Source organism: Carcharodon carcharias, chromosome 10 (assembly GCF_017639515.1).
Source record: "Carcharodon carcharias isolate sCarCar2 chromosome 10, sCarCar2.pri, whole genome shotgun sequence".
Classification (NCBI taxonomy): domain Eukaryota; kingdom Metazoa; phylum Chordata; class Chondrichthyes; order Lamniformes; family Lamnidae; genus Carcharodon; species Carcharodon carcharias.
In genome coordinates this window covers 151,662,846-151,681,007 of record NC_054476.1, presented here as the reverse complement: position 1 = coordinate 151,681,007, position 18,162 = coordinate 151,662,846, and the positions used below count along the sequence as shown (strand labels likewise).

Genomic DNA, 18,162 nt, shown 5'->3' with positions numbered 1-18,162 from the left:
GCTACTGAGTTCCCAGCCCCCTGATTGGCCAGCAGCTCTTGGGGGCGGGTGGCCCCAGTGGCAGCTGTTGACAAGATGGCGACCCAGATCCCATCAACTGTTGGAGTGGCTTTGCACCCCACCATCCCCAACCCCTACTTGGAACCCTTGCCACCGGCACTAAGTCCAGGTCAACCTCTTTGACCCAGCTTTCGACTATCTGTCCTAACATCTCTTTATTTGACTCGATGTCAAATTTTGTTTGCTACCCTTCTTGTGAAGCAAAGGAGATAGGTGCTATATCAAGACGAGCGGTTGTTGTTTTCCAAACTTCAAACAGCCAGGCATGTTGAGGCCAGTTGCAACACACTGGCTGGAGTCACCGACCTCCAATTGTGACATAGGCCAAAATTTTCAGGATGGCGGGGGCTTGTCTCCCACCGTCCGAAGGGTGGGCGTGGAACACATCCCCACCGACTCCAGCAGTCCCCCTGCCATTTCACGCTCTAAGGAGTGTCGATTGGCAGAAGCCTATCACCGGGAGGAAGTCCCTCCTTGGAAAGCTGCCGGCCAAGCAGATTGGTTGGCAATTCTCCAGTCATTCCAGGAACAGCGCTGCAGTGGCTGGGAGAGGCAGGGGTCCAGGGGTGAGATGGGGGTGGAGGTTGTAGGGAAGGCCTAGGTGCTGCGAGGGGAATGATCGAGGTCTCGGGAGATAGGTCCTGGGGGTGAGAGGGAAAGGGTGGGAAAAGGAGGCCCGGAGGTCACCAGGCCCCTAAAGGGAGGTCATTCCCAGTCAGAAGGGGGGTTCTGATGGAGGCTCCCCATCCTCTCTCCACCTCCCTCCACCACCTCCCCCCCATCCCCTCCCTCCCCCCCTCCCCCTGCACCACTTCCCACCCACAGTCGAACTTTGTTCAATTTCAGATGTCCCCCAGTGACTGATCTGTTGTCGGTCCGCCAGCCTAAAAATTGGAGCTGGTCGGGAAAAGGCCCTTAAGTGGCCATTAAAAGGCCCTAATTGGGCCAAGGGCATGTCTCCTATCTGACGGCCCTTCCTGCCCCATTGCAAAATCGAGACCAGGTGGGGAGGGGGCGGATCCCAGTGGGAATCCCATCCATGCAATTTCACACACCCCACCCCGGCCTCAGATCCCGCAACGGGGATAGAGGGGGAGCATAAAATTCTGGCCATAGATCAAACTCTGTACCTTCCTGCAAGGCCCAAAAAGATATTGGAATGTCGCAGTTGCAAACTGAAGAGAAGGGGAGATCTTCCTGTGCTGTAACCATGCGCTGAATGCTTAGGATCGGCTAGATCCTACAGCTGGCTTGGGTGGAGCTGTCCTGCCCACTGTGCTCCACACTGACTTTAGGAACAGACTACTGTGCTAAAAATATTAGTAGGTGGAGTGAGTGGCAAAGTTCCTGGCTTTACGATGCCCTTTCTGACATTTACAAAGAACAACATACAATAATCTTGCAGCAGACTTCAGCAAAATAAATCTGGAATAGTTACTCTCTTCTATTAATCCATCCATTTTAATATGAAATATTGTCACTGCTGACTTATCTCCATATTTCATACGGAGTACTACTACTTTATTTCAGGCTTGATTTGCATATGGCAGTTCCTCATTAACATGGGCCTCACTTCTTTATTCCTAGCCCCGACCATAACTCATGTCTATATACACAAGAGAAAGCTCACTGTTTGACAGGACCACCTCCAGCCTCTAAACTCCCACCCGCCTTTGTTTATTTTATTGTTACATTCCTGCCATTGACTCTCTGAATCTTTTTTACATTTTGAAGAAGTTTTAAAATGCCTTAGTTTTGAAATTCGCAGCATTGTATTCAACTCCCTCCATGGCCACTCACCTCCCCTCTCCATAACCTCCTCCAGTCCTACAGCCTTCCAAGATCTCTGCGCTCCTCCAACTCTGACTCATATCCCCCCACTTCTTTCACCCAATCAATGGCGGCTGTGCCTTCAGCTCTCTAGGGATTTAGCTCTAGAATTCCCTCCCTAAACCTCTCTAAGTGTCCACAGTTCCTCATTTTCACTGAACCCTTAGTTCCCCGTTACTTCCGGAATGCTTTTTATGTTTCTTAGCATGTAGACAGACACGTGGTATTTGCTTAATGCCTCTGTCATTTCTTTAGTTCACTTTATGATTTCCCCTGTCTCTGCTTTTAAGGTACCCATGTTCATACTTAGTAATCTCTTCCGTTTTATGTACCTACAGAAGCTTTTATGATCTGTTTTTATGTCTCTAGCTGGTTTACTCTCAGATCCTGTTTTCTTTTCCATTATCAATTTCTTGGTCATCCTTTGTGGAATTTTAAAATGCTCCCAATCCTCAGATTTACTCGACTTTTTAGGCAACACTATAAACCTCTTCCTTTAATCTAATACAACCGTTGACTTCCCTCACTAGTCACAGCTGAACTACTTTTTCTGTGGTTTTTGTGCCTTAAGGGAATGCATAATCATTAAGAATTATGAATGAATTTTTCAAATGTTTGTCATCACCTACCTACCGTCATATCTTAAATGTAATCTACCTTGGTCAATTCTCCGCTTATACCTATGTTCAGATTAAAGACCCAGCGTTCAGACTTAACTAAATTACAAACTCATGTAAAATTTCATCATATTAATCTGTCTTCCCCAGAGGTTCCTTTATTACAGGGTTATTAATTAACCCTATCTCACTGTACAATACTTATTGAGGTGGCACTGTGAAGGACTGAGGGGGATAATGTTGCAGTACTCCACAATAGCATTGTTTAGAGGCCTTGAAATGTCATTTAAAGGCAATCGGTGTTTTTTTTGAAAAGCTTTACATTCTCTGTAAATGTACTCTCATCACTGACTCTGAGGTACAAGCATTGTTAAAATTGAATTTCAGTCAGTGCAGAATCACCAAATGTGATCATTTATTTGCCTCCCAAGATACAGTGGAACACGCACAATAGCTATCTGATACCTCACCTACCCAGAGTAAGGAATGCAATTCCAACATTAAATCCTCCTCCTGTTAAAATTAATATATTGTAAGTTCCACAATACTTGGGTTATAATTGAAAGCCACATCCCCAGCAAATCTTGGCTGAATTATTCTGTAAAGCAAGTCAGATGGCACATGTTTAAGGTAAAGAATTCACTCTGGAATTGGTTTGTCCATATATTGCTGCTCTATGCATTAAAGGCAGAGTGATCCAGATTGGGAATTAGATCACAAAGACAGACATTCTCCCACGTATTAACAGCACAGTATTTATTTTATTTGTCCTGTCTAAACTGCAACTGTAATGTAAAATCAGAGCTAAAAAGGTAATATAATCGAGGAAGAGAAACATCTATTTCCTGTGTGTGGAAATCAAGACACAGAATGTGATTTTGGCAAAGCAACATTAACTTAAACCACCTGGTAGTCTCCTTGGTTCAGGTAATGAATGGATTCAGTGCCCAGGGCTCAACCGAGATGAGGGTGTTTGAAATAGAAACAAAAAATGCTGAAAATACTCAGCAGGTCTGGCGGCATCTGTGGAGAGAGAAACAGAGCTAACGTTTCAGTTCGACGCCCTGTCGTCAGAGGTGAGGATGTTCTTGGGTTGAATTTGCTCCCCGTGTTAAATCAGCTGATTTCCGCGAAGGTGGGTGTTACATATTACGCAGTATTTACAGCATGGAAACAGGCCATTTGGCCCGCCAAATCCATGCTCCACGTGAGCCTTCCCCCACCCTACTTCAACTAAAACTGTCAGCATTATTTTTTTTAACCCCCTTTTTCCTTTGTGCACTCGTCGCGCTGCCACCCTTAAACGCTAGTCACCTGAATTACTTTTTGTGAAAGCAGGTTCCACACTCTAAACACACTCTGAGTAAAGTAGCTTCGACGGAATTCCCTCAGATCCCTTGGCTGTGGTTGTCATAATTGGTTTGGGCTTGGGGGAAGGCGAAAGTTGAGTTTGCAAGCACCATCCAATCCTGCCCACCACAAAAGCCAACTGTTTGGCCACGGGAGGGGGGGCGTGGTCCTGGGTTCCCTCTCCTCGCCACAGATAAACAGTTGGTCAACACTTAACGGTTAGGGTAAGGAGTTGCCCGGTTCACACCTGGTGACGGCCAAAGCAGCTACAATGTCCCAGGGATGGGACCACACCCTTCCCCAAAACACCCCCCCCACCCCCAACAAACACAAGTGAAGGCTTCACAAGAGCAGTGTTAATATTAAAGTGGGCATCTATTGTCTAGCTTCATGATTAAAAAACTTACCAAGTGGTTGATTCTGTAATGAGACTGTGCGAATGGGCATTCACTCTATCCCTGCCAGCAAACACACATAAAGAGAATTCAGTGGCTACTGATTACTCACTGATACACATTGAAACAGGGGTGGATCATTCGGCCCCTCCACAACCATTCAATGGGATTATGGCTGATCTGTGTTGTAACTCCATCCACCTTGGCTCCATATCTATCAAAAATCTGGCGATCTCAGATTTTACATGATTAAATGCGTGAGAATCTACTGCTTTTTGTGGGTGCGAATTCCCATTTCTACAACCCTTTGTATAAACCTGCTGGATTTGTGCTTTCCTGCAGTGAACCAGTGTTGAGGGTGACCTGTTTCTTCACTGGGTCTTCCTGACTGACAGGATTTTTTCTGGTTTCATAATGGTGCCATGGTACTGTGCCACTCTGTCACGCTGCCCTTGAGCATGATCTTTCCCTGTTAACTTCACAGAGGCTTCATTGTGCAGCTACTCACGCAGGTCAAAGTATCTCGGCCATTAGTCCTGTGTGTGCACGGTGCCAATGGGTCACAGGAAGACCAGCTATATTACAAAATAAATGGAAAAGGGCGGCTCAGTCTCCACAAACTGTAATTAAAGCAAATGAAGGGAAAGAAAGAGAGGGAGGGAGGGAGAGAGAGACCAAGTGAAAGAGAATCTCAGAGACTGAGTGAGAGATACCAATAGAGAGACAGAGAAACAAAGTGAAAGTGACCCCAATAGAGAGAGAGTGGGAGACTGAGAGAAACAAAATAAGTGACTGAGACAACAAGAGATCGAGAGTGGTGGAGAGAAAGGGAGAGACAAACACACCATGGGGAAAGAGACACAGACTTGGGAAAAAGAAACAGAGATTGAATGAGAGAGAGGCGCAGATACATCTCGAGAGAAAGGGACAATGAGTGAGCAAGAAATAAAAAAGAGAAAAGGCAAGTGGAGGGAAAGGAAGAGACAGAGAGAGGCCGATCAAAGAGGTTAAAAAGTGACTCTGCAAAATAGATAGAGATCCTGAAAGAAAGAGGTAGAGATAAGAGTAACAGAGAGGGAGACTGGAAAAGAAAGAGAGACTGAGAGAGAGTGAAAGAGAAACACACACGCTCCCAGTGAGTTACCGAGACTGAAATCCAAGAAAAACAGAGAAAGGGACTGAGAAAGAGAAACTGAGAGAGAGAGAGAGACACATACACACCAAGTGAAAGAGTGAGAGTGACAGAAAAAGGAAAAAAGACAAGTAGACACTGAGAGAAAGTGACTGGGAGCATCTACACTGAGCAACAGAGAGGGTGAATGTGATAGAAGAAAAGTAGAGAGCAAGAGGCACTGAAAGAAAATCACACACACAAAGGGGAAAAAAAATACAGAGAAACAAGGGGAGGGAAAAACCAGAGGAAAAAAATTTCAAAACACGCAACAGATAAACTTTCAAAGAGAAAAACTCTTTGCCAAGAGCATGTTCCAGGATCATAAGAGCTTATAATGAAAATGGTTTTCGGAAGGCAAAGTATTCAGCCACATTAGCCCAAGATCAGCAATAGCTCACTACAGCCTTTTCAAATCATGTAGTATCTGCACTCAGAAGTTACTTGAATGATGTCTCAACAAATTGAAGTAAACTACTTCAGTGGAAGCCGTTTTGCTTGCTGACAGTCAAAGAGCGGAAAATAAAACAGAACTGTTTTCAATGCGAACTGCTGCCATGTTTATTAGACTTGCAATAATTTAAAACATTGTAACAGGACCAGATTACATAAAAAGGATATAAAAAGGGTGTGGTATAAAGTCAATGGGAAACTCTTTAGAAGTACATGAACATAGTGCGTTGTGAGGGTTCTAACAGCCGCCCTTGGAATTATCAGCATCATCAAAAGCAGCCCAGTATCAGTTTGTTGGCTTCAGAAACGAAAGACTCTCAGCTGGAAGGGACTAGGCCCAAGCAGAATTTAGTTGGCTTGTCAGAGACATCAACGGTCTGCTGGAACTTTTAGCGGAACAAAAGTCAAGCTACCAATTGGATTCATCGCAACAGGGTCATCGTACATGGCCAGCTAAAGCAGAGGCAAGAGACACCAGCAGTCTCCTCCAAACATGTGCTTATGACTGTAATGTTAGAACGAATAGAAATTCAATAGTTAGAAAGACTTTTTTTTAAAAACCTTTTTTTTTTGTTTAAATAGAAGTTTGAATGGAAATCAGCAAAGAGAATTAAATATTCTTTTCTTTTTGCATCTTCAGATGGGCTCTGGTTTTAGCTTTTCTTTCAAGAACGCCTTCACAAACTCTTCCACAACCGCTGGTGTGATTTCCTCAACATCCTTCACGTACTTTGCTCTCTGTGACATGTCCAGAATGGTAAGTAGTGGAGCAGACTCTGGGAGGTTTGTGAAATCCCGTAGCGATTCTGTCATGTCATCCTGCAACAAACAAAGAGATCATCAAATGGCTGGGGCAACAAGGATCAAGCCGGCTCTGTGGGGTCCAGATTAGCAATTAGATTGAGTTTGAAAATTCCGCCATGAACTCGCATCAATGTAATAAAACGTCCCAAGGCACTGCTGTTATCAAACAAAATTTGACTCCCCAGCATTAGGGGGAGGCACGATGACCGCTTGGTCAAAGAGGTCGGTTTTATAGAATGCCTTGAAGCAGAAGAGGGAGGTAGAGAAGGTTTAGGGAAGAGATTGCAGACCTTAAGGCCTGGGAGCTGAAGGCACGGCCACCAAGGGCGGAAAACTTAAAATTGGGATGCTCAAGAGGCCACAATTAGAGGAGTGCAGATATCTGAATAAAAGCCTACATCTGTACAGATCAGGAAGGGGCTAGGGACCAGGATTTTCCCTAATCTATACTGAATTCAACCAGTGTGCAGGGAAATAAGGTCATCTTTCCTCTCCTCGTTGCTTTCTGGTAACAACTGCTGGAAAGGGGCAAACCCTGATGTGAAACGAGGGCACGACCTGTGTTCTGATAACCAGTCCATGTACCTACCTGGTTAAGGCAGCAAAGGCCCCAGTGGCTCCGGCATAAGTCAGGCCAGTGAGTCATTGGCAAAGTGGGAAAGAATAAGAAGTCCTTTCATGGAACTCAGAAGCTCCAATGTGTTGCAGCACTGGGAGAGAATGCAAGCCCCCTGTATGGGAAAGTCACAATTCCAGGCATCAGTCTTGGGTGGGGAAGGGTGGAGACAAAGGGAAGGTGCTGGCTGTCTCATGTACTTAGCACAAGGCAGATGCCCCATCCCTAGTGAAAAGTCCAAGGGCAGGTTAATTGGTACAACTTGTAAGCAGCCCCCAATACCCGAGTGAAGGGCACCAGCGGCACAGGGTTCGCAGTTTGAACTGTACGGGTTCAGGAATCAGTCCAGAGTGGAAAATAAATGTCTACATATGAGAAAGTTTGAGGTTGAATACTTTTATTGGCAGAAAGCTACAACATTCTGATTCATATCTCAATTCACTTGTGCAATGTAAAATAACCTCAGACTCATTTCCTAATTCTTTGCTATTATATATATTGAATGGAACATTTCCCAGTAACCAACATCAGAGTATTTTCTCAATAAAGCTGCAGCAATAACATTTGCAATCATTAATCGTCCTGTGAGAGGCTCGAGTCAAACTTCAGGAGGAAATGGGCAGGGCAAAGCAGGAGGGAGGGAGAGAGAGAGAGAGAGAGAGAGAGAGAAAGACACAGTCAACAGGCAACCCGAGCTACATGTCCAACAGTGCCATTCCTACCTTCAGCTCAGTGTTTTGCACTCTTGCCTCTGAATCAGGAGGTTGTGGGTTCAAGTCTCACCACAGAAACTTGAGCACAGAAATAGAATCATAGAGTTATACAGCACAGAAACAGGCCCTTCAACCCATTGTGTCCGTGCCGGCCATCAAGCTCTTATCTATTCTAATCCCATTTTCCATTACTTGGCCCGTAGCCCTGTATGCTATGGCGTTTCAACTGCTCATCTAAATACTTCTTAAACGTTGTGAGGGTTCCGGCCTCTAACACCCCCTTGGGTAGTGTGTTCCAGATTCCAATCACCCTCTGGGTGAAAAAATGTTTCCTCAAATCCCCTCTAAACTTCCTGCCCCTTACCTTAAATCTATGCCCCCTGGTTATTGACACCTCTGCTAAGGGGAAAAGCTTCTTCCTAACCACCCTATCTGTGCCCCTCGTAATTTTGCATACCTCTAACAGGTTCCCCCCTCAATCTTCTCTGCTCTAAGGAAAACAACCCCAGCCTATCCTCGTAGCTCTAACGCTTCAGCCCAGGCAACACCCTGGTGGATCTCCTCTGCACCCTCTCCAGCTCAATCACATCCTTCCTATAGTGTGGCGACCAGAACTGCACACAGTACTCCAGCTGTGGCCTAAGTAGCATTTAAAAAATCTAGACTGACACTGCAAGCATGGTACTGAGGGATTTGTACATAGTATTTGAGGATCAGTACCTCAAACCTGAGACAGCAGTGATCCCTGCACTCCTATAAGCTTCAGAGCCTTGGATAACTTGCAGAAGGCACCTGAAGCATTGGTGAAGTACCCCCAGCGGTGTCCTTGCAAGATCCTTCAAATCCATTGGCCAGAAGGCAGTCCAACAGCAGCGTTCTCTCCCAAGCCAACATGGCCAGCATCGAGGTGCTAATTGGTGAGGTGAGAGTGACTGCCCTTGACATCAAGGCTGCATTTGACTGAGTGTGACATCAAGGAGCCTTAGCAAAACTGGAATCAATGGGAATCAAGGGGAAAACTCTCCGCTAGTTGGTGTCATACCTAGCACAAAGGAAGATGGTTGTGGTCATTGATGGTTAATCATCTCAGTTCCAGGACATCACTGCAGGAGTTCCTCAGGGTAGTGTCCTCAGCCCAACCATCTTCAGTTGCTTTATCAATGACCTTCGCTCCATCATAAGGTCAGAAGTGGGGATCACCATCCCTGAATCCCCCCCTATCAACATCTTGTGAAATGTCCTGATGAGTGCAAGACGAAAAGCTTCAACAAAAAAGTCTATATTTTTCAGTGATACTCAAGTTCTGTGCTACCAAATAACTATTTGCCAATTACCTTAAATGTGTGCCCAGGTTCTCTATCCTTCCATCAATAGGAACAGTTTCTCTCTATCTGCTCTGTCCAGATCCGTCATGACCTTGTATATCTGTATCAAATCTCCAAGTCAAATATCACTTATAAAACCGAGATGATTGGAACTTGATCAGTTCACTGCTGACCAGCTTCTTTCGACTCCAAGTCTTAAAGGCCCATATCAGAAAAAAGTCCACCCCTCCCCCACCTGCAGGACTTGGACACAATGTAGGTTGGCATTCCAGTGCAGCACTGAAAGAGAGCTACATTATCCTGTCTCCCCCTCCAGTGATTTGGAAAGATGTTAACCCCATGGTGCTATTTGAAGAGGAGCAGAGAGTCCTCTTAGAGCTCAAATCAATATTTCACCCTCAAAAACACCACCCAAAGTCAGACTAATTATTCATTATCTCACCGTGGGTACGATGGCTGCTCTCACATTTCCCTATGTAGTGGTTACTGTGCTTCAGAGTAATATATGAAGTGCTTGGAGAGATGTGGTAAAACTAGATAGATGCCAGCCTCCCTTGCTGGTTTATCCCAACTGAGCTGTAATTGGAATCAAGAACCAATGACAAAATAACAGAAACAGGTCCCTCCAAGGTCTGAATTTTCAGTATGCAGCATGGACCAGGGAGTTGCCATGTGTGTTGCTCAGTCTAGTTGCTCTTGGACTAACCACTGGCAAAAGTGATTTTAACAAAAACAACTTAAAACATTTATATAGCACCTTTAACATAGTAAAACATCCCAAGGCGCTTTGCACAAGCCATTATCAAACAAAAGTTCACATTGAGCCAGAGAAGGAGTCATTGGGACAGTGACCAATCACCTGGTTTTGAGTAGCATCTTAAAGGAGGAGAGAGAGGTAGAGAGGGAAGAGATTTAAGGAGGGAATTCTAGGCCTTTGTTTTGCAATGGTTTAAGAGGTGTAGGGAAGGTAGACTCAATTCTAATTCCTATTGCTGTTGCTACCCAGCAATGGCTGCCAGAGAGTGCCCATGTCTGGACACTATCGAACTCAGCTAACTCCATAGTTCAGTCAGTGCTCCACCAGAAACCCAGGGAATCCCTGATTATGTGTTTAAATCTGATTAGTTCATATACCAATTCAGGTTCAAATGTAGGTGACATTTTGGAGTGGTGCTAAAGGAGTGCTGCACAGTCAAAGATGCTGTCTTTTAGATGAGACGTTAAGTTGAGGCCCCAACAGCCCTTTTAAGTGAAAATTTAAAAAAAAATCCGATGCCACTATTTAAGAAGAGGAGTCGGGGAGCTTTTCTCTCAGAGGGTCTTAATTATTTGGAGCACTCTACCCCAGAGAGCGGTGAAGGAGGGTCATTGAATATCTTTAATGCAGAGGTAGATAGATTCTTGACTAACAAGAGAGTAAAAAGTTATTGGGGTCAGGTGCAAATATGGAGTTGGGTCCACGATCAGATCAGCCATGCTCTTATTGAATGGTGGAGCAAGCTCGAGGGGCCTACTCCTCCTAAATCATATGTTCATGTGAGTTATCCCTAATGTCCAAGCCAATATTTATCCCCCAATCAGAATCATTAAAGCACATATCTGGCCATGATCACATTGCTGTGGTGGGAGCTTGCTGTGCACAAATTGGCTGATGCATTTCCTACTTCAATGATTACATTTCAAAAGTACGCCATTGGCTGTGAAGCACTTTGGGATGCCCTGAGGTCATGAAAGGTACTATATGAAAGCAAGTTGATTTTTCTTTATCGTAACCTCAGCCTGACTCCAATCTAAGAATTTCTTTTGGAGATGCCATAAAAATTCACCAAAAGCTGTCCCTCGGCCACTACTCAATGTTTCTCTGCCACAATGCAACGAAGGTAGTAAAAGACAAGTATCAGCAATAGAACCCGAGACCGGGAAGCATCCCTTTTGTCGGGAATTAAGGCCACAAGCCTCCGCATCCCACCGTTCTATAGCACAGTATGCTCTCTGATACCTGTTTACTTTAACAGGTTTCACAAGTGTCTGAGGTTACACTTGGATGAGAAAACACATCATCCTTTAACTACAGTGTGATTTTCATTCTCATATAAACTCCACCTCATCTCAGCTGCCTCCTGCTGAAGACTGGCTGCATCTTGAGTGCGCTAAGCTGTTGATTGAGGGTCTGTCACAGAGTCACACTTGCTGCATTCACACTTGAATTGACCCTGGCCAATAGAATCATGGAAGAGCATACCATTTCAAAGGTTCCTTTACAAAAGTGTGGACTCAGTTGGTTATAAAGAAAATGAAAAAAAGACACGGAATCCTCTAGCACCTCTTCTGACCTCAGGATGTTCCAAAGCACTTTTTTATTCTTTCATGGGATATGGGTGTCACTGGCAAGGCCAGCATTTGTTGCCCATCCCTAATTGCCCTTGAACTGAGTGGCTTGCTAGGCCATTTCAGAGGGCAGTTGAGGGTCAACCACATTGCTGTGGGTCTGGAGTCACATGTAGGCCAGACCAGGTAAGGACAGCAGATTTCCTTCCCTAAAGGACAGTAGTGAACCAGGTGGGTTTTTACAACAATCGATGATAGTTTCATGGTCACCGTTTCTGAGACTAGCTTTCAGCTACAGAGCTATTAGTTGAATTTAACTTCCACCAGCTGCCATGGTGGGATTTGAACCCATGTCCCCTGAACATTAGCCTGGGCCTCTGGGTTTCTAGTTCAGTGACATCATCACTACACTAACATCTTCTCCCTGACTTTACAGCTAGTGAAGTACTTTTGGAATGCAGTCACTGTTGCAGCGTAGGGAATGCAGCAGCCAATTTTTAAAAAGATCCCACAGTGTTGTGATAATAACCAGATCATCTGTTTTCTTTCGTGATGTTGATTGAGGGATAAATCTTGGCCAGGACATGGGGTTAGACCCCTGCTTCTCTGGACCTTTTACATTCATCTGAGGTGGTAGATGGGGCCTCGGTTTCACATCACATCTGAAGGATAGCAGCTCTGGCAGTGGAGCACTCCCTCAGTACCTCCTCCTCAGGCAGTCCTCTGGGATTGAGGATGACTTGTTTCCACTCCAGTTCGAGAAGTCCAATGCGTGATCTGCAGACTCTGCCACATGCGCGGCAGGTGGTGCTAGAAGATTTGGGAGATGGGTTGTTTGAAGGTTTTTGTGCTCTCCCCAACACCTCCACTTCATACCTGCACATTCCCAATAAAGTCTCTTGATGCGTTCGCTGCCTTCCCAATGAAGATTTCTCCATTTTGGTCAGTCACAAGCCAAGGACCCTCATGAATCAGTGGGTAGCTCCAGGGATGCTTTGAGGACATGTGACTCATGGGAGTCTCCTGTCGTGACCGAGTTTCTTCAGAAGTCTGGTCTCAGGCATGTGAATGACATGTCCTGCCCAGTACAGCTGGTTTTAAGTGATTTTCCTTTATATCATTCATGGGACGTGGGCGTCACTGGCTGGGCCAGCATTTATTGTCCTTGAGAAGGTGGTGGTGAGCTGCCTTCTTGAACCGCTGCAGTCCATATGGTGTTAGGGAGGGGGTTCCCAGCAACAGTGAAGGAACAGCGATATATTTCCAAGTCAGGATAGCGTGTGGTTTGGAGGGGTGGTGCTCTATGTGGTAGTGGTCATGGGTTTGGAAGGTGCTGTCTAAGGAGCCTTGCTGAGTTCCTGCAGTGCACCTTGTTAAAATGCGTTCATGTAAACTTCGCTGGCTGGGCCAGCATTTATTTTCCATCCCTAATTGCCCTCGTTCAGAGGGCATTTTTAAGAGCCAACCACATTGCTGTGAGTCTAGAGTCACATATAAGGATGGCAGATTTCCTTCCCTGAAGGACATTAGTGAACCAGATGGGTTTTTACGACAATTGGCAATGGCTTCATGGTCACAATTAGACTTTTAATTCCAGATTTTTATTGATTCGAATTCTACCATCTGCTGTGGCAGGATTTGAACCCGGGTCCCCAGAGCATTGCCTTGGGTCTCTGGAATACTAGCCCAGTGACAATACCACTACGCTGCCACTGTGCATCGGTGGTGGAGGGAGTGAATGTTTGTGGATGGGATGCCAATCAAGCGGACTGCTTTGTCATGGATGGTGTCGAGCTTCCTCAGTGTTGTTGGAGCTGCACTCATCCAGGCAAGTGGAGAGTATTTCATCACACTCCTGACTTGTGCCTTGTAGATGATAGATGGGCTTTGAGAAGTCAGGAGCTGAGTTACTCGCTGCAGGATTCCTAGCCTCGGACCTGCTCTTGTAGTCACAGTATATGGCTAGTCAGTTCCGTTTCTGGTCTTTGGTAACCCCCAGGATGCTGAAACAGGTGCAAGGTGTGTACATGTTCTTTCTGTCTGCCCTGTGTATTAATATATGTAGCTTCCAGTACACACTGGAGCCCAACTGACAATCTTAAATTGGTTGTCAGTGTAATTCTTAGCACACTAAGGATTATTTAGCAAATGTTGTCCAATCGCAGAATCACATTGAATGTTGGAAACTGTGTTTTGAGTTTTGCAAGCACCTTGTTCCTGTTTCAGCTAAACAAAATAAGTGACAGTCATTCGCTGGTTCATTCCTCAAGGCAATGCCATGACCAAAGTTAAGCTGCCTGGTTTAAATTTTCAAACAATGCTTGGCAGTTAACTGTCAGTCACCTTCAACTGGTGCATTCTCAATGCAAGCCTCTATCAATCAGAGTCTACTTGCCAACCAATCAGCACTCTCTTCTCATATAGTATATATTGTTGTTCCCTTTACATTTGGTATTCTTGCAAATTATCTTGAGTGCAAGATGAAAAGCTTAGACAAAAAAGTCTATTTTTTCAGCAATAATTGGTAAAAGAAGCAACGGAGACATGAGGAGAAACTTTTTCACACAGCAAGTGGTTGGGATCTAGAATGCGCTGCCCAAGTGTATGATGGAGGCAGGTTCAGTCGAGGCATTCAAGAGGGAATTGGATCATTATCTGAAAAGGAAGAATGTGCAGGGCTACAGAGAGAAGGCGGTTAGTAGCACTTGGTGAATTGCTCCTTCAGAGAGCCAGTGCAGATATGATGGGCTGAATGGCCTCCTATGCTGTAACCATTCTATGATTCATTCTGTGACATATTTTAATGCATCTCACTCTTAGAAGCAAACAACATTTGCATTTCAAAGGGTCTACAATCCATGAATCACTTTGTTCCTAAGTCTCAAATCAACATCTTTCCCAGCTGTATCCTATATCCCCAAATCCATGGATACTAGGGGACAATTGAAGGTTTAAAGGCTGACATTGATAGATATTAGTTAGGCATGGCTATCAAGGGATATGGAGCAAAGGCAGGAAAATGGAGTTGGGGGTGAAGATCAGCCATGAGCAAACTTAATGGCTGACCATCCCCGAGGGGCTGAATGGCCTCCTCATGTTCTCTCGCACCTGTTTCGAAGGGATCTCTTCTAGACGGCACAAAGATGGAGTCTGCAATGTACAGGCAGTACATGCGTGAATACAGACTAGGCTTCTGAAGATGAAGTTAAGGTTAGTCACCAAGGCAATATGGAAACAACAACGTAACAACATGGAAAAATATGGCTTGATAAGGAAGAGCCAGCATGGATTTATAAAGGGGAAATGGTGCTTAACTAACTCGCTGGAAATTTTTGAAGAAGTAACAGAAAAGGTCGATGAGGGTAATGCTGTTGATGTGGTGTACATAGACTTTCAAAAGGCATTTGATACAGTGCCACACAACAGACTGTGAGAAAAGTTATTGCCCATGGAATAAAAGGGACAGTAGCAACGTGGATACAAAATTGGCTGAAAACTAGGAAGCAGAGAGTAATGGTCAATGGATATTTTTCAGGCCAGAGGAAGGTTTGTAGTGGAGTTCCCCAAGGGTCAGTATTGGGACTCTTGCTTTTTCTGATATATATTAGTGACCTAGATCTTGATGTGCAGGGAACAATTTCAAAGTTTGCGGATGATATGAAGCTCGGGAATGCTGTGAACTGTGAGAAGGACAGTGTGTAAGAGGACATAGACAAGTTGGCAGAGTGGGCAGATAGGTGGCAGATGAAGTTCAATGTGGAGAAGTGTGAGGCGATGCATTTTGGTAGGAGGAAGAACATGGACAGACAATATAAAATAAGGGTTGAAATTCTGAAGGGGGTGCAAGAGCAGAAAAACCTGGGTGTATATGTGCACAGATCATTGAAGGTGGCAGGACAGTGGTGAGAGCAGTTAATTAAGCATATAGTATCCTGGGCTTTATTAATAGGAGCATAGAGTACAAGAGCAAGGAGGTAATGCTGCATTTATATAAGACACTCATTAGATCTCGGCTGGAGTACGCTGTACAGTTCTGGGTGCCGCATGACAGGAAGAATGTGAACAAATCGAAGAGGGTGCAGAAGAGATTGCCAAGAATGGTCCCAGGGATGAGAAACTTCAGCTATGAGAATAGATTGGAGACGTTGGGACTGTTCTCCTTGGAGAGAAGAAGATTAAGAGGAGATTTGATAGAGATGTTCAAAATCATGAGGGGGCTGGACAGGGTAGATAGGGAGAAGCTGTTCCTGCTCATAAAAGGATCAAGAACGAGAGAGCACAGATTTAAAGTGATTTGCAAAAGAAGCAAACATGACCTGAGGAAAAGCTTTTTCACACAAGTGGTTCAGGTCTGGAATGCACTGCCTGGAAGTGTGGCAGAGGCAAGTTCAAACGAGGTATTCAAGAGGGCATTAGATAATTATTTGAATAGAAATGACTTGCAGATGTATGGGGAAAAAGCAGGGCAATGGCACTAAGTCGTAATGTTCACTTGGAGAGCCAGTGCAGACACGATGGGCTGAATGGCCTCATTTTGTGCCAGTTAAAACTCTGTGATTCATCACGCATTCTCTAAGTACAGCATAATAAAACGTTCCAAGGGGCTTCACAGGAGTGCTATGAAGCAAAATTAGACACCAAGTCACATAAGGACAGATGGTCAAAAGCTTGATCAATGTGGTAGGCTTTAAGGAATGTCTTAAAGGAACAGAAAGAGGTAGAGGGCAGAGAGGGGTAGGGAGGGAATTGCAGAACTTGGGGCTTGGGCAGTTAACGTCATAGCCATTGGTGGTGATAAAAATGGGGGGGGGGGGGGGGGGGGGGGGGGGGGGGGGGGGGGTGGTGGTGGGGAGGGCTCAGGAAAGCAGAAGCACAGGAGGGCAGATATCTCCGATGGGTGAGAGGTTGCAAGAGATTACAGAGACAGGGAGGGGCAAAGCCATGGAGGAATTTGAAAAAAATAGTAAGATTTTAAAATTGAGGCATTCTTGATTTGGAAACAGTCGAGGTCAGCAAGCACAGGGGGTGATAGGTGGACAGGACTGGGTACGAGGAAGGAAATAGGCAGCAGAGTTGACCTCAAGTTTAACGAGGAAGGCCAGCCCACAGTGTATCTGAATAGTTAAAGAGAAAGGGCTTACATTTAAGACTGATTTTTTTTTTATATATATATCTGACCCAACTGATTCCATCACTGGGTCGAAAACTAGAGAAAAAAATGTTCTGCTAAGAGAGTCATCGATCATCTTGACAAGAGCAGTTCACATAAAGGAAAGCAATCTCATTTTCAAGGCCAGGTGCCCAGAGGAACTCAGGCAAGGTATTAATTTACCGCTGCTTTGGTAATGCACACCAGCAGGAAGAGCAAAGCAGCAATACCACATAAAAATCAGAGCATGACTTTTCCAACTACAGGCAGAAGTTGATGCTAACAATCACCAATTAGCAGTGGCTCAGGGTGTGTGTAATGCAGCATGGCCCGCAATGGCTGTCACTTATTGTACGCATCATACTTCCTGCTCATTTCCTCCCCTGCTCTTTGTTCCCCGTGTTTACCACAGTCTGCGAGTTAAGGACACGTCAACCTGGCTAGTGTCAGACAAACCTAATGAAACTGGAGCAGGGGACCCTGAGGGAGTAGGTTGAGGGACTGCGAAAAGCTTCTTCAGACACTCACCAGAACTGCCGCGGATGTTAACCTCACGTCAGGAGCCAGACCCAAAGCAGCTTGCAAACTAGTGAAGTTCAGTTCAGCCCAAGTTGATGAGTGCACTCCCTTGCTACAAATGAAGTCATTCTTTGAAACACACTCTTATAAAGGAAGCATGTTTAAGGCTCGTCTGATGCCCTCATGGGGGGGTGCACCGCAAGTCGTGTGCAGAAACAAATCAGGAAGGTGGCAGGTTCAACCTGTGGTCTGTGTTTTTAGAGAAGATGATGGTTCGAGATTTCAACTAACCTCAGGTGTCAGCCCTGACTCACTATGAACCACTCTTGCTTCTGGAGCCAGAAGGCTTATTAGCCTATGGAATTCGCCTCCTCAAAGAGCAGTAGAGGCTGAGTCATTGAAAATATTCAAGGCAGAGTTCGCCAGATTTTTGATTAACAAGGGAGTCAAGGGTTATGGGAAGAAAACAGGGATGTGGAGTTGAGGCCACATTTAGATCAGCCATGATCTTATCAATGGCGGAGCAGACATGAGGAGCTGAATGGCCTACTCTTGGCCCTAATTCGTGTGTACGTAAGGTCATGGGTTCAAGACCCACTCCTGAGGCTTGAGCGTAAAATCTAGGCCAACAATCCAGTGCCAAGACAGCAGGAGTGCTGTACTGTCTGAGGTACTGTTGTTCAAATGAGACATTAAACCGAGGCCCCACCTGTCCTCTCCAGTGGATGTAAAGGATCCATTGATACAACTTCGAAGATGTGGGGAGCTCTCCTTGCTGTCAAGGCCAACATTTATGACCCCAGTCAAATCATCACTAAAACAGATAATCTGG

The 18,162-nt window shown here is 45.1% G+C and overlaps 1 protein-coding gene across 1 annotated transcript in view; it reads right to left on the bottom strand.

Moving 5' to 3' along the window:
- Positions 1–5,959: 5,959 nt before the first annotated feature.
- The window catches only part of nxn (nucleoredoxin), a 229,165-nt gene continuing 216,962 nt past the window's right edge, over positions 5,960–18,162 (bottom strand). The window contains exon 8 of the mRNA XM_041198421.1: positions 5,960–6,695. Coding sequence (XP_041054355.1) covers positions 6,513–6,695 — 183 coding nt within the window. The 3' untranslated portion in view covers positions 5,960–6,512. The remainder of the gene's footprint in view (positions 6,696–18,162) is intronic.